Below are 14,819 nucleotides of genomic sequence, written 5' to 3' on the forward strand. Positions count from 1 at the left end.
GGCAAAGTAGCTAGACTTTGAATCACCATAGTGCCTTGTTCAACCCACTGAATTCCTCTGTCCACTTCTAGACAGTGGAGTATGAAAGATTATAAAAACAGAATTGCTATAAATAACACCAATGTACTCTTGAGTCTCTCTAACTGGTGATGTTTTTTGCCTGAGTCACAAATTACTCTCTAATTTTTGGCAGACTTGAGGTAACCTGTGCCCTCCACGCACAAAAAATAAATAGAACTAGACAGCCACCAGTCAGTGTGTCTGTCTCTGTACCGTTAGGGTGATGTGTTCTGCATCAGACCCATGCTATCTGTTAAGTCTCCTGTAGTAAGTACATTTGATTTGTGGTTAGAACATGTTTTTCATTTTATTGCAGAACTATATATGGTACATAGAAATGTGACTTCATGTGATGCATATGTTCTGTAGGGGTGGAATACAACAATTAAATCTACCAGAATCACTGGTACCTATATTTTCTAAGTAACACACATCAATCTGTCTGACTGTGTTTGGACATCTTGTTAGAATTTAGGACTTGCTACCACATATAATTCACAAAAAAGGCTTTGTTAATTTTGTGGACAAATCAGCAATTAGCATTTTATTTCTGCAGTAGAAATCATCAATCATTATTTAAACCATAGTCACTGTTTGAGGTTTAGATTTGTCTTTTCTTCTTAACAGACAGGTCCCTAATTAAGCTGATTTCTGACAATGTACTGTGCTCACCAGTAGAGGAGTGGATGATTTAAAGAAAGGAATCAAATAAATATAGTTAAACATAACCTTGATTAACAAGTCTTGTTGTTCATGGATGACAGCACAGTTAATAAGTGTTTTCTGGCTGGGATGCTGTACTGGAATTTAATGGTGAGGCACAAGTGCAACAGACTGCAGATTCTCAAGACAAACACACACACATCACAATCACAGTACAAGAGGCATGTACGGAATTAGTATGTATTGGCTGTGCTAGTCCAGTTCAGGTTTTCCCCTTCACTGATCCAGGTGTGAACATGAACAACACTGTGAGGAAGAGACTTCTAAATGGGTGTTGTCCTCAAAGAAAACTGGCTCCGGTTTAGAAATGTTGCTTGAAATTAGAGTTCCTCACCTAGAGGGATTTTTTTTTTTAATATTGTCTTTAAAAAAAAAAAAAAAAAGTGTTGGCAGCAGTTGTAGTTAAGACTTGCAGAACAGATATCCAGCTCACGTAATCACAAAAGTGCATCCGCATGTTAAACTTGCTATGTATTCTTCTACAGTGAATTTTCTGTCTTTAAATTTAAATGACATAGTATTGCCTTTCAACTTTGTGAGTCACTAGAGCAGAGACAAAAAGAGTTCAAATATGAAAAATATGTTTTGTACATTTGCCATTAAACGAACAATGTGATTTGAAGAGAGCTAGAGCCTGGATAGTTTCTGTAATAGTTTTCTCCTCCTCTTCAGCCTTAACCACATTTTGGTAACCAAATCCATCCAAAGAGTAAGGAAAGAGTTAGAGATATGTATTGTGATAAGTGACTTTCTGGCGGCCCATTAGGGATATCAAAAAAAAAAATACATACAGAGAAAATTAGGAAAAACCATGCCCCTCTTTCCACTCCACAAAAATTCCTAAAATATGTGACCTCATGATGGTTAAAAGATAGCCAAGAGCTGGAGCTGGGCAATGATTTTATCATAGATTGCAGCCCAGGCATGTCATGGGTCATGTGGTTCAGCATGTGAACAGGAAGGTGAGAATTGGTGAACTTTTGCCTCAGTTGTGCAGTCCATCAGCGAATAAATGGACCAAATCACTGTGCAGCTGTATAAGGAGGTGAACGGCTGAATACTTTTCACACAGAGGCCTTTGTATCCTGAACATGATCTAGCATTATGATGGGGCGCACTAGGTTGCAGCTTTGTAGCAATTACTAAGCCATTATCATGCTAGAACACCAGATCATTTATCTTCTAATTCAGAGTGTCACCTGTTCTTCATTTACCAGTCAATAACCATTAATTATGCTCAGTGGAAATTTAAACAAAGCTGTTCCTCTCTGTTAATACCAGTAAACCATTCAGTAATGACAATTAAATCTGGAGCTGCATATCCCTTCTCCCTCCTTATTCTTGTTCTCTGCCTGGAGTGTTGTACAATATGATCTCTTACGGGAAATGTCTAGAAATTGATAGATCAAGGGGCTCTGATAGTATGATGAAAAAAGAGCACATTCCTGGCACATTCTGTAGGGAAAGTGTGTAGCTACTACTTATACACAGATTTCTTTTTGGATACATAATATGTAACAGCAGAAATGAACATTTTTGATGTTGAGTTTGTTGAAGTATTTTCTGCCCACTGGCTTGCCTTTGTCTTTATTGTACAAAAACCGCATGCAGACATGTTCAGATGAACAACTCTTTACCTCCATGTTGAAACAATCAATGATTTTTTCCTAATTATTAGAATGTTACTTTTCACTGGTTTGATTGGGCTAATTATAAGATGGACTGAATGCCAAAAGAAAAATAGAAGGACAAACTGTGATAAATTTTCAAGTAATCATTATTCCATGCACCACTTTTACTAGCAGAAATTCAGGGAGAAGTTCCTTTTAGTTTAACACCATCTGTGTTGTTTGATCATTACAAGCTTGACCCTGTAGTAATGCACCACAATGTATGCTCCAAGATTTGCTTGCTCTTTGAAATGGTAGAAAAGCATGACAAAGCAAATCCAAAAAAGCTGGTAGGAAGTTTTAAAAATATATAGAAAGAGAGAGAACATTCATGTTGCCAAACTAAAAACCAAAAAACCCAGTCAAAGTAGCATCAGATATTTATGTGGTTACTGTTTTTTTTTGTGGGTGAAATGTATATATTTCTGTAGCTAAAATGCAGTTTAGCATCACACAAAAATAACAGTGACTACATGAATACCTGATGCTGTATTGACTGGGTTTTTTGGTTTTTAATTTGGCAATGTGAATACTCTGCCACAGTAAATATATGCAAAAATTAAAATATTTGTGTTACTAAATCATTGTACATTGCTTTAAACTCTCCAAATACCATAGGCTGTATTCTGATGTAACTACTCCTATAAAAGTCCCATTTATGGCAATAGGAGAGTCCGTATGAATTTTGATTGATCGAATAAGGACTGAGAGTCTGATCCTACAGTCCCTTATTCACTCAGATAGTGCCTACTCCTTTGAACAATCCTATTGGTTTCAGTAGATCTACTTAGGTAAGTAAAGGTTTGTGGGATCAGGGATTGAGTTAGGACTTCAGGATTAGCCCCATGTTTAAAATATTCATTTTTGCTCTGTTGAAGGTTGGTATGGCTGTGAACCCTAAAAGTTTAGTCAGACGTGAAAGAAAGGGTGTCAGTGATTTACTGTAATCTTGTGAATCAAAACAGAAACCCGAATGTTCCAAGAAAAATAGTTTCAAAGATAGCAATTAAGACATCTCTTGCCAGCAGAAGGAATTTAATCAGTCAATCATATATTGCTGCGTCATTAGCTAGAGAGCTCAACCCTGGGGAGGAAAAATAAAGCTGCTGCCATTGTCCCACCCAGCATGCCACATCCCTAAAGCACAATTAATGTCAAGGACATACACAGGAGTTGCCCAAAATCCCATCTTCCGTGCACATTCAAGAGGCAAAAGGAGCGTGTTAATAAAATCTCACAGAAATATTAAAGATGCAAAAAAACAACAGGAAGCAAAATGACTTGCAAATAGAATAATTTGAAGAGAGTATATCTTCTTGCTTTGCCTGACACTGATTTACTAAAAGGGGGTGGGGGTGGGGGGAAAGAAGAATTGAACTTTTCAGGTGGTATTTACTGAGAGAAACGGAGCTGTCCCAAAGCTTTTATTAATCTGATTTGCAGAGTATCCACTAGCATCTGGGGACCTACTAAAGTTTATTTTAAATCTGATGTGAAGAGGTCAATGAAAATAGCATTGTGGATTACACTATAAGAAGATGGCAATTCCTTTTTACCCTGTGGAGAAAGAGATGAATTATTTTGCTTTTGTGTACTGATTATTTATTAAAAGAAAGCTCTGATGTGCATCGATTGCTCCCTGTTTCTAACTTAAAGTGTTTCCATCACTTTGACCTAGAGTGATAGTTTTATTTTTTCCATCTATAGTTTCTGGGTGGCAGTGTGGTCTCATGGATAGGGCACTGGATTGGGTGTAAGAAGACCTGGGTTCTATTACTGACATTGATTGGCTGTGTGACTTTAGGCAAATTACTTTACCTCAGTGTGCTTCTGTTTTCCCTCCCACCCTTTGTCTGACTTTTCTATTTAGACTGGAAACTGTTTGGGGCAGCCATTCTCTCTCATTATGTGTTTGAACAGTGCTAAGTACAGTGAAGCCACAAAATCTCCTCTGGGGCCTCTAGGCACAAATGTAACACAAATAACAATAGTAGTAATCTGTGAAGTTGTGATTTAGAAATAGTTCTGATTTGGGTCACTGTTCTGATCTTTGCACAGCCTGCAATCTTTGAAAGAGAATCTTTGGTGTTTGCCTAACTTTCCCATTAGTATTTCCGTACATTGAAAAGGGGAATCTTGTTTGCCACACCTTCAAATGCATCTCCAGAGGTGTACAGGAGGAATAGCTGAATTTGAAGTAATGCACTATGAAAATACTGGTCCTCTCTGTCCTGTCTGTCCTGTATTTATTTGGGTTAAATCTAGTTTAAAATAGTCAACAGTGTATTTGACCACAGTTAGGTAGTTCTATGTTTTTGCCCTACTGACAACATCTCTTAAATTGGAGAGCAGTATATAATATTTTTCTTCCCATTACATGTGAATAAATGTAAGGTTTATAATAAATGGGTTCTTCTTACTCCTAAGGGTTACTGTCTACTTTTGAACACTGAGTCTTGATTTAAAATATCCCCCACAGAAATCCCTGGTGTGAAACAAAGAGAAAATCAGGTATATTACAGACAATTTTCTGTAATGTAAAATAATTCCAGTTAGTCACTTGTAAGATTTGTGCTGAACTAGCTAACAGCCTCCTGTTAAAAAGTGCTAATTTCCCTAGTTGCATGCATATATGTATCTTATTATCTGCAAATCAAAATGTGGTAATATAATATCATGTACAAAAGGGCCCACTTACAGGTGCACTTAATCTGGATTTGTTTATCTTTCTGCAGGCTATGTGGCTGATGTTGCAAACGGATGAGCCAGAGGACTTTGTCATAGCTACTGGGGAGGTCCACAGTGTCCGTGAATTTGTGGAGAAGTCATTTAAACACATTGGGAAAACCATTGTGTAAGTATGAATAGGAGCTAGCAGCAGTGGGTTTCTGTATCCTATCAACTATTGACATGTGGCTTTGATTTTGCCATTACATAGCAATATTTCTTTTGTATTCGTTTTCACTTTCATGTGTCTTATGTTTGTAACATAAGGCCTCTGGATGTGAATCACTGACTCTCGCTCAGCCTATCCAACCACAGGGTATTGCTCCAGCACCCTCCCCTCTACCAAAAACAGATCTAGCAGAATTTCATCCACTCCAGGTGGGGTAGGTTGTAGATATCTCACCTCAGCATTCTTATAGGCTGCTCCTTTTCCATTGTAAATCCCATCTCCCTGCCCTCAGTTCCCCAACACCGTTGCCCTCCATACTCCGGGAGGGCTGACCACCTCAGCTGAGATTACAATGCTATACCATTCTATACTGGCTCATAGGGAATGGATGTTTGAGACACTTTTTATTGTTGGTGCACTTCTGTCCTCATCACCAGCCCCAAAACAGAAACTGCCACTTCAGCCACTTTCCCAGACTTCGCCAGTTTAAGATGTGACACCTGTAAACTCGATTCCTTTCCGTGTGGCAGCATGTTGGCCACACTGCTGGGACTATATAGCAGCATCGCTCTGCATTCTTATTAGTTCTTGTCCTACTGAGCCATAAAAATGTTGAGCTGTGGGTGCAGAATGTTTATAGTGCATATTCTGCATAGTTTGACTGAAAATACAGAATTCCTTCTCAAGGCCAGATAATAAAATCAGGCTGGCTTTGTGAATGCTTTCTGTAATTTATATTTTTATTGTTTATTATTTTTTCAATTTCCCTCCTTCTGTATCTTCTCTGGGCCCCATGCATCAACATACCAATCTCAGCTGGAAGAGGGAGAGGAAAGCCACAGGCTCTTCCATGACGCTAGCACCAGGGCTCTTCCTCAGGCCATCAAAGACACTGGTGCAGCTGGTGAACTTTTGACAGGGCCAGTAAGTTTTACTTGGGAGCAAAAACTTGACACATTCAATAAATATGCAGAAGTGCACAGATAATATACAATATTATTTGAACAGTCAGTGGGTGGTTGGGTAGATGATAACATTTTCCCTTGATGAATGTTAGTCTGGTTTCAATTTTTGGCATTTACTTTCAGAAAAAATTCAGAGGGGCAGTATAGTAATGAACTTCCAGCCCCAAAGCTCGATTTTTAGGATATTCTTCTTCAAATATTTAGTATCTTTCTTGATTTGCTTGCCCATCTTCTCTACCTCTGTACAATTAACAGTGTGAACTTTAACCACAGTGACATTTTTCAAGGGCACTAGGAATTGTTTTCTCTTTCTTTTTTTTTTCTGTATTTATTATGTTTCTTTTTTTATAACTGACTTTCACTGGTAAGTATTATTTTAAATTGAAAGTAGGTGAAACTTTAGTGTTTACTGTGGAAACTGTTGTTCTGTACAGATGCGTAATCTTATGATATCTGGAACTCTTTCTTCTCTCTGCTGTGGATGTTTCTCTGCATTAAGAAGACAACTTGGTGGTCAGAATTTTTAAACATGGATATCTAAAGTCAGGCACCAAAATTCATGTTTAGAAGTGCTGGGCATCCATTGATTTCCAGTCTACTCACCTATTTAAAATTAAACCCCTACTTAAGAGTTTTGCTGGACTAGTCTAGTGTACTCGGCACGTCCAGAATCGAAAGCTAAATGATATATTCTTGTAAGCAAAAGAAAAAATAAACTCTGAACTCATCTGCCCCGCAAAGGAAAGGAAAGCAAAAGGGAAAGAATTTTGCAAATAGATCCTATTATAAATAATAAGGAAAACCCAATTTTCAAAAGTCACTTAGGTACTAAGGCCTCTACCTTCCATTCAGTGTCAATGAGATGTAGGGATTTAGGCTCCTAAATCACTTAGGCATTTTTGCCCTTTTTGATAGAATTTATAAACTACTCCCTTAAGTAATATCTGGCCATACTAATATATTCACTTCTGGATCTAGTAAGGTAATGTGTTCATATAGTTTTTGCCATTTGGGTGCATAAAAAAAGATGTATGTTATTTAGGTTTTAATTACTTTTGCTTTGAGAACAGCACGGTTGTGATAATTTTAATATAGTTTCCCCAAATAATCTCAGCAAAATGGGGTTGATAATAGGGATAGACAAACATGCTTCATTTAATGTAAAAACCCACCTCCACATCCCAAAACCATTGCTCTTCTCTTAAACTGAACTAAATCTAAAACTTTTTTGAGGTTTGGGAACGATTTTTGTTAGGGACCTTCTTGATTTTCTAGGTCCCAACATGACCTCTATGCCTTCCCAAAACATACACTCATTCTCTCTCACCATACTACTGCTGTCTTCTTGGCTCAATGGCTAGCAGTGTTTTACCTCTTTGGGGAACCCTTGAGGGCCCATTACTTTGAAATTGGAAGAGGTGGGGTATTGTCTTTGGGAATTAACCAGGCAGTCCCCTTCTCCACTCTAGTAGGTCCTATTGATCTACCGCTTTAAAATTAATGATGCACCAAAGACATAATGCTCCAGTATGCACTGTGTGATCATTAAATCAGCTCCTGCAAGAAAAAGCTGATTCCTCCCTCCCTCCTTGCAAGATCAGTTTTTCACGGGAGTTATGAAATGTTAGGATCTCAAATGGCACTCTTGGGAATAAGCTCCTGGCTGCCTTTACATTGTTAAAATGACAACAAATCTTCTCACTACTGCCCCACAGTGCACCAGTGGTCTTTCAAAATCCACAGCTTCTGTAAGCTGTGTCTGGGAACTGTGGGATAAGTATCCAGAATGCAATGCCTTGAAACAGTTCATGACAGGGCAAGCCTGCAGTGGTTCTTTAACCCCTTCAGCTGGGTTGTTTGTGTTTGTCAGTGTAGGAACAAATATCTGTCCTCCAGTACAGACACAGCCATCATATCTTTGGTTGCTTGATATTGCAGTATATGGTATCCAGGAAAACAGTTTTGAATGCTCCATCACCACAGTTAAACTTCTCTCATCATTTGTATAGTCATTTTTCTTTCTAGTACTTATTAATTTGGGCAGCTAAACACACAGTACCGTCTAATAAACCTTTCAATGAAGTTACATCATACTCTCTTAGTCAAAGATTACAACATTTTATTTTACCATATTATCTAGTCTAAAACACGAAAAAAAGAAAATGTTAGTACATCATGTAAATAATTAGATACATAGCTACAACAAGACTATGAAATGTAGTATAAAATGAACACAGGTTTATTTTTACAGGTTTGTTTTGTGTGGATTTTTCTCTTAACATTTTTTTTTAACCAGGAAGAAATTTGAAATGATATTTATAGAATGGCTCAGAGTCATTCTAATTCAGGCCTTTGCACTGACAGGAAAGCCTCTGAGCTACAAATATTTTTCCCCTGTAAGCATTACACTTTTTTTCTTTTTACTTTCCCTTCTACTTATTACTAATCAAGTAATACTAGGGAAAAACACTTCCCTCCTATAATTTGAACTACAGCAGGGTTAAACCAAACAGGCAAATGCTTGTCTTGACTAATTTTCTGTCATTAATCTTATTAAATTAGAACAGGATTGCAAGATAGCCTGAAACCACTACAGCACTCAGAATTCTTTTCAGACTGCTGTCTGCAAATGGCAAAAAAAAAGAAAATTAAAAAAACCCTATTCAGGCAATGGAAAGATTCGTTGTATTTTTTTTTTTTTTTTGGTTACTATAAAACTCCAGGTACATTTGCAATAGAAATATGCATTGCTTTCAGGGCCAGAATTAATGCAGGAAGATGAACATTTTATCACACTCATGGTGGCTCCATGGTTTTATTCTTTGTGATAATTAACTTGTCACCTAGTCTGTGATGATCACGCCACAAATGGGATTCCCTATAATAACAAGAATAAGGTCTGGTGAGGTGAGCCTCTGGAAGCCCAGGCGTGTTTCTCTCGGTGATGTGGAACAGCAAATGGGAAGTGGAACTAAGAGAGAGTGACTTTTTTATTTTAAAATGCTTTGGCAGGGTGCAGTAGCCCTGTCTGATCCCTGATGAACAAAGAGTTAATTTCAGTTGATTTTTTTCCCCCTCCCATTGTACGGATACTCATGGAAGGGAAAACTGTGCTGAAGTTAAGTGTTTTCACCAGTGACCAAGCAATGACCATTCTCCCTGTCATTCATCCAAACATTATGGGTAATTATCTGATCTAAACCTTCAGACCTTTTGAGATTCACAATTGTTAAATGAAAACATTTGCTTCTGAACACAAGTGTTCCTAATAGGATGCAGACTTGCCAACTCTTGCAATTTTATCCTGAGTCTCATGATATTTGGTTGTTTTCTTAAAGCCCCAGCTCTTGATGTCAAGTGATATTTTGAGAATCTCAGGTTCCATTTTTTAAAAAGTAAATTTCTAGCCCTCACAAAAGCTTGAGCAGGTGAACCTTAAAGGTTGAAAAATCAGAAGGCAACTAAAAAGCTACCCATAATATATTATTTTAACAGTCTAATTTTTAAGACATTTAATGAGCTTTTGGACCTAGCTCATGATTTCTGAACACTTGCACTTGGCAATATTGGGAATGTACAACTTGGTTACTCTGCTGTGGTCAGTCAAATTATAGATATGTGGGTCCAATTAATCAAACCACTTGAACACATGCTTAAGTTCATCCCTATTCAGGAAAATACTTAAGCATGTACTGAAGTTCATCCCAATTTAAATTAAACAATTAGGTTAAGTTGAATTAGGGTTTGTAGAGTCAAATTTAAAATCTAATCACATGCAATATTGTTGTGATATGACAGGGTGGGGTCCCACTCCCGTCTCTTTTCAAGCAACAAACCACTCAGAGACCATCTTCTCGTCAAACCATCTCATGGGTTAATTCACCGTATTTGCAGCACCACCTGTACAAACTCGTGCAGCTCTGTATTTATAATGTCATACAATCCTTAGTTTGATCAATGGTGGAGTGAGGAGACAGAAGATATCTTCTTCTTGAAAGATCTTTCCTGGCTCTGACTCTGAAAAGCCTATGGATCTGTCTCTCCCTCCCCTTGTCTTTTCTACCTCTTGGGTAATGAGCTAATTAGCCTTTGGGCTCTGCTCAACCCATCCCAATTCACCAGTTAGGCACAGCTCTTCCTAGCCAGGGCTACTCCAGTACACTACTTGTAGTTGCAGTGACCAGAGTGCTTCACCAGTTGCTGTTTCCCAGCACTCTGTCACAGACATGCATTAGTATTCTGTGTTACACATACTGGGATACTGTTTATAATACACCAAACCAGATCCAACGGAGTGTGCAACCTAAAGGAATATTGGTGGTAAATTCAATAATCTGAAAAGTCTGTGCAAGTTATATCTCCTGACAGCTGTGAGTGAGTGATGAGTGGGATTTTCCTGAAGTTTTGATTTTTCCGGCTCTTGTGAGAGGTTTCATTTTTAATCAACTTTTCAGGCACCCCAGAAATAAACGGAGTAAAACACATGTACCATTGCAATCACAGCACATTTCAGTGTCACAGCTTGTACATGATATGCACAAGCACTCGTGTTTTGGAGAGAAGGAAGGTTGTTTGGTTTTATTTGCGAATTATCTTGCTGATGATGAGGGTGGTGGTTAAAAAAAGGCAGGGGAAATACTAATCTTCAGGACTAAAGAGGAAAAATAATGTTTTACAATCCTAACAAGGATAATAGTAACCTTTTAAAATAAATTTTTACCCCTTCTTCTGAGTCCAGTAGTATGAATGTTCAGGAGATGAGAATCCTTTTACACTCTGAACCCACATTTGAAACTTGATCGATTTTTTTATTTTATTTACATGGAAATTTCGGAGGCCTTTTCGCAGGTAGTGTCCACCATGTTTAAAAGTGACTTCATGTAAGATAAGTATTATAAGACACCCACCATAGGTGTCTAGATGCCAATGGGGGATAACCTGAAAGGACCGGCTATCAAATCCAGGTTATCAGTAAGTGCAGAAAAAAAGATCATTGTGCTCTTCCATCATCCACATCCTTTTTTCGAGGTGCATAGAGTTCTTGGAATACAGCTGAAGTTATTATCTATTATGAAGGACAATTCACCATGACAGATCCTTCCCCTTCCCCAGACATCCTCCCCTTGGTTTGGAGGATGTGGTGATCAAATCATTGTGGTGGTGTGGTCACTGTCTCTAAGCGCTATTCTACACTGAGGTGGGGGGGGTGTCGATCTAAGATACGGAACTTCAGCTACGTGAATAGTGTAGCTGAAGTCGAAGTATCTTAGGTCGATTTACCTCAGGTCCTCACGGTGCGGGATCCATGTCCGCGGCTCCCCCATCAACTCCACTACTGCCGCTCGCTCTGATGGAGTTCCGGAGTTGATGGGGAGTGTGTTTGGGGATCGATATATCGCATCTAGATGAGACGCAATATATCAATCCCTGATAAATCGATCGCTACCCGCCAATAGGGTGGGTAGTCTGGATGTACCCTCAGCGTGTACGCATGTGTCTGTCTCTAAGTGTATCATGTACGCATAGGGCCAGAGATTGTAAGGTCATGGTTTTGACTCTAGCATTGTGGGAGTTCACTTTCCAGCCTACTTTAATTTAGGCAAACCCTGTTTAACCTAACTTCCATTAACCGAAACTCTGGGTTAATCTAGAGTCTTCCCCAAATTCCATGAGTACGTTTTATTGCATTGTCAGGCTTCAGCTTTGTGAAGCAAAATCTTAGGGGGTAACTAGGACTGAAGTGCCTAGCTGTCTAAAACCATGATGGTATGAAGGTTTCTGATGTCTCTTTTCTCTGACCACCAGACCTTGTGTTAACTTGGCTTTACCTTTTCTGGATTATTAACTGTTCTGAACAGAACATTACTGTGGATTAAAAGATTTTTTTTCTTGTGATTTTAAGAACATATGTAGCAGGTTAGATTAACATGCTCTTCATATCTAGTCTGTATCAGATATAATATCTCTTTTCAGCAAGGTAGTCTCTACTGCTGTAATGCCAGTGTCAGTGATGCCAGTTGTAATTAAAAGTTCCCTTTGCAGTTGCATCTCCCCTTTTGTTCATACTGAGAAATGCTTCTTTCCTCATGAACTTTTCACATTACTGAGCAAAGTGGGTGGAGTTTTCCCTTAAGTTATTTCTATTGTTGTAAAACTTTGATGATGGTAATAGTGAGTGAGTTTCTGTTGGCTCTGAAGAGCCTTTTGTAGACTGTTGGGTGTTAAATGGGGCTCAGTGACCTCCAACAGCAACTGACGTCTCCTGATCCGAGCACTTCCTGTTGTTTTACTGGTGACCGTTGGTTTTCTATTAAGCTCATTTGAGTCCTACTTACTTTTAGCCTTTGCCCTTTAAAGGGAGGGGCTAATGTTAGTTTTGGCTTCTGAATGAAAATATTTCTTACAAGCTTCAAGCAGAACAACTGCAAAAAACACTGAAAACAAAAGTTAAATCACAAATCATATTTAGCATCCCAGTGTTACTCATTACAATGCTGTAGGCATTATAGCACTGCTGCAAACATTAGTGCAATTAATGTCTACAGTATACAAAAATTAAATGTTTCCAGCCCCAAGCATGCAAAAGCCATGAGTCAGCCCTCCCCTCGCCCCCCCCGAAAAAAAATCATGTGATTGGCTTAAAAATCATGAGATTTAAAAAAATGTTTTGTTTTTGTTTTTATTTGCCTGCTGGATTCTGAACCTTTAGGGTACACTAAGGTCACATTTGCAGGTTTTCTCCAGAACCATGTAGACTAGAAATTTCCTTCTTTATTTGTTAATGAAAGCTGAGATTCTTATGAAATTAAATGATTCCAGGAGCTGAAGCTTCAGGAAAAATACCATATATTGTATGATAAAAATCACAAGAGTTAGCAACCATGAATATATTTCAGATAAAGGGCACAACAGGTAAAGGGGGGTAAAGGGCACTTCTCTCCTATTCCAGATGATTGAAACCCAATAATCTAAATCACAAGTGCTGCTTTTCAGAGATTTTTAGCTTAACCCCACAAAAGCATGGAATTTCATCACCCCCACCCTTTAGTGCTGAAGTATTGCAACACACTCACTGTTCAAAGCTCCCGTGCTTAGGCACACAGCTTAAAGGAATAAAGATAGTTTCAGTCTTAACTCTGAATTTTGTAGGTTTCATGAGTCAGATCTTAATATTTTTTGATCATTTCTTTTGAAACAGGCCAAATCCACAAACTTCCTATCTGGACTTTCAGACTCCCCAAAGTTAAGGACACGTTGGCTCTAGTGTTCCAGGAAGTCATTTGTATTATTCTTCAGATCTTGCCAGTTTGGACTGTGCAAACTGTGTTGAAAGGATAAAGTGGGAAGCACAGACACGCAATGTTTCCTTACACTCAACTAGCTGCTACAAATTACGTTAATATTAGAGTATCAAAGGAGGTAGGAAACTAATTTAGGCCCGAGTTCAGTTAGACACATGCCTAATTTTAAGCATGTGGGTAGTCGCATTCACATTGGGCATATGCTTAATTACCTGGCTGAATTGGGGCTTAAAACTGAAGAGCCTTGTATTAGCCTATGTCTACACTTAAAAAGCTAGTGTGGCACGGATGCAGTGCTGCAGCTGCACCATTGTAGCACTTCAGTGTAGCCACTCACTACAGCCATGAGCAGGGTTCTCCTGTCGTAGATAATCCACCTTCCCGGGAGGCTGTAGCTCGGTGGACAGAAGAATTCTTTTATTGACCTAGAGCTGTCTGCACCAGCGGTTAGGTCGGCTTACCTACATTGCTCTGGGGTGTGGATTTTTCACACCCCTGAGCAACGTAGATGGGTCAGTTTAACCTTTTAGTGTAGACCTGGCCGTAAACTGAGCATGAATTAGAATATGGCAGGATGGAATAATAGTGCTCTCAAACAGAGTTCAGCTTTGGTAAATTAAGAGGCAGATACTTGGTTTCCTGTAAGTTTTGCCTTAGTTGTAAAAACAAAAAATATTTTTAAAAATAACATTTTTATCAACTTCATACCAAGCAATGAATAAATAGCACGTGGGCATATCTTAGAAGATAATAAGACATTAGAAATACCAATAAGGTGCTAATTTTATTTTATTTGATTTTTTTTTCAGTCTTGTGTGTTTAACTTGGAAGTTCCATGTTTTAGGACTTACAAAGCCCATGGACTTCAAAAGCCATTGTTGCACCATTCTGGTCAAACTGCTGCCTTTGTTCCTGGAGTTAATGAGTTTATACAGTCCTGCAGAGAGAATTGACACTAGCCTCAAATAAATGAAAACAAGGCAAATGCTACTAAGATCAGAGCACTAAAGTAATTATGGGTTGATTAAATGTTTATCTTCTTTACAGGTGGGAAGGAAAGAATGAAAATGAGGTAGGCCGATGCAAGGAGACTGGCAAGGTTCATGTGACAGTCGATCACAAATACTACAGACCAACTGAAGTGGTAAGAAAATGCCTTCTCTCAGCCTTGCAAATGAATAATCCAATTATTCAGCCAATAAAT

At 38.5% G+C, this 14,819-nt stretch overlaps 1 protein-coding gene across 2 annotated transcripts in view; it reads left to right on the forward strand.

Moving 5' to 3' along the window:
- The window catches only part of GMDS (GDP-mannose 4,6-dehydratase), a 560,814-nt gene that overhangs the window by 449,580 nt on the left and 96,415 nt on the right, over window positions 1-14,819 (forward strand). For both annotated transcript variants that reach the window (XM_032792438.2, XM_075062817.1), the window contains exons 8-9: window positions 5,189-5,307; window positions 14,663-14,759. In XM_032792438.2, coding sequence (XP_032648329.1) covers window positions 5,189-5,307; window positions 14,663-14,759 — 216 coding nt within the window. The remainder of the gene's footprint in view (window positions 1-5,188; window positions 5,308-14,662; window positions 14,760-14,819) is intronic.

Source organism: Chelonoidis abingdonii, chromosome 2, assembly GCF_003597395.2.
Source record: "Chelonoidis abingdonii isolate Lonesome George chromosome 2, CheloAbing_2.0, whole genome shotgun sequence".
Taxonomy (NCBI): domain Eukaryota; kingdom Metazoa; phylum Chordata; order Testudines; family Testudinidae; genus Chelonoidis; species Chelonoidis abingdonii.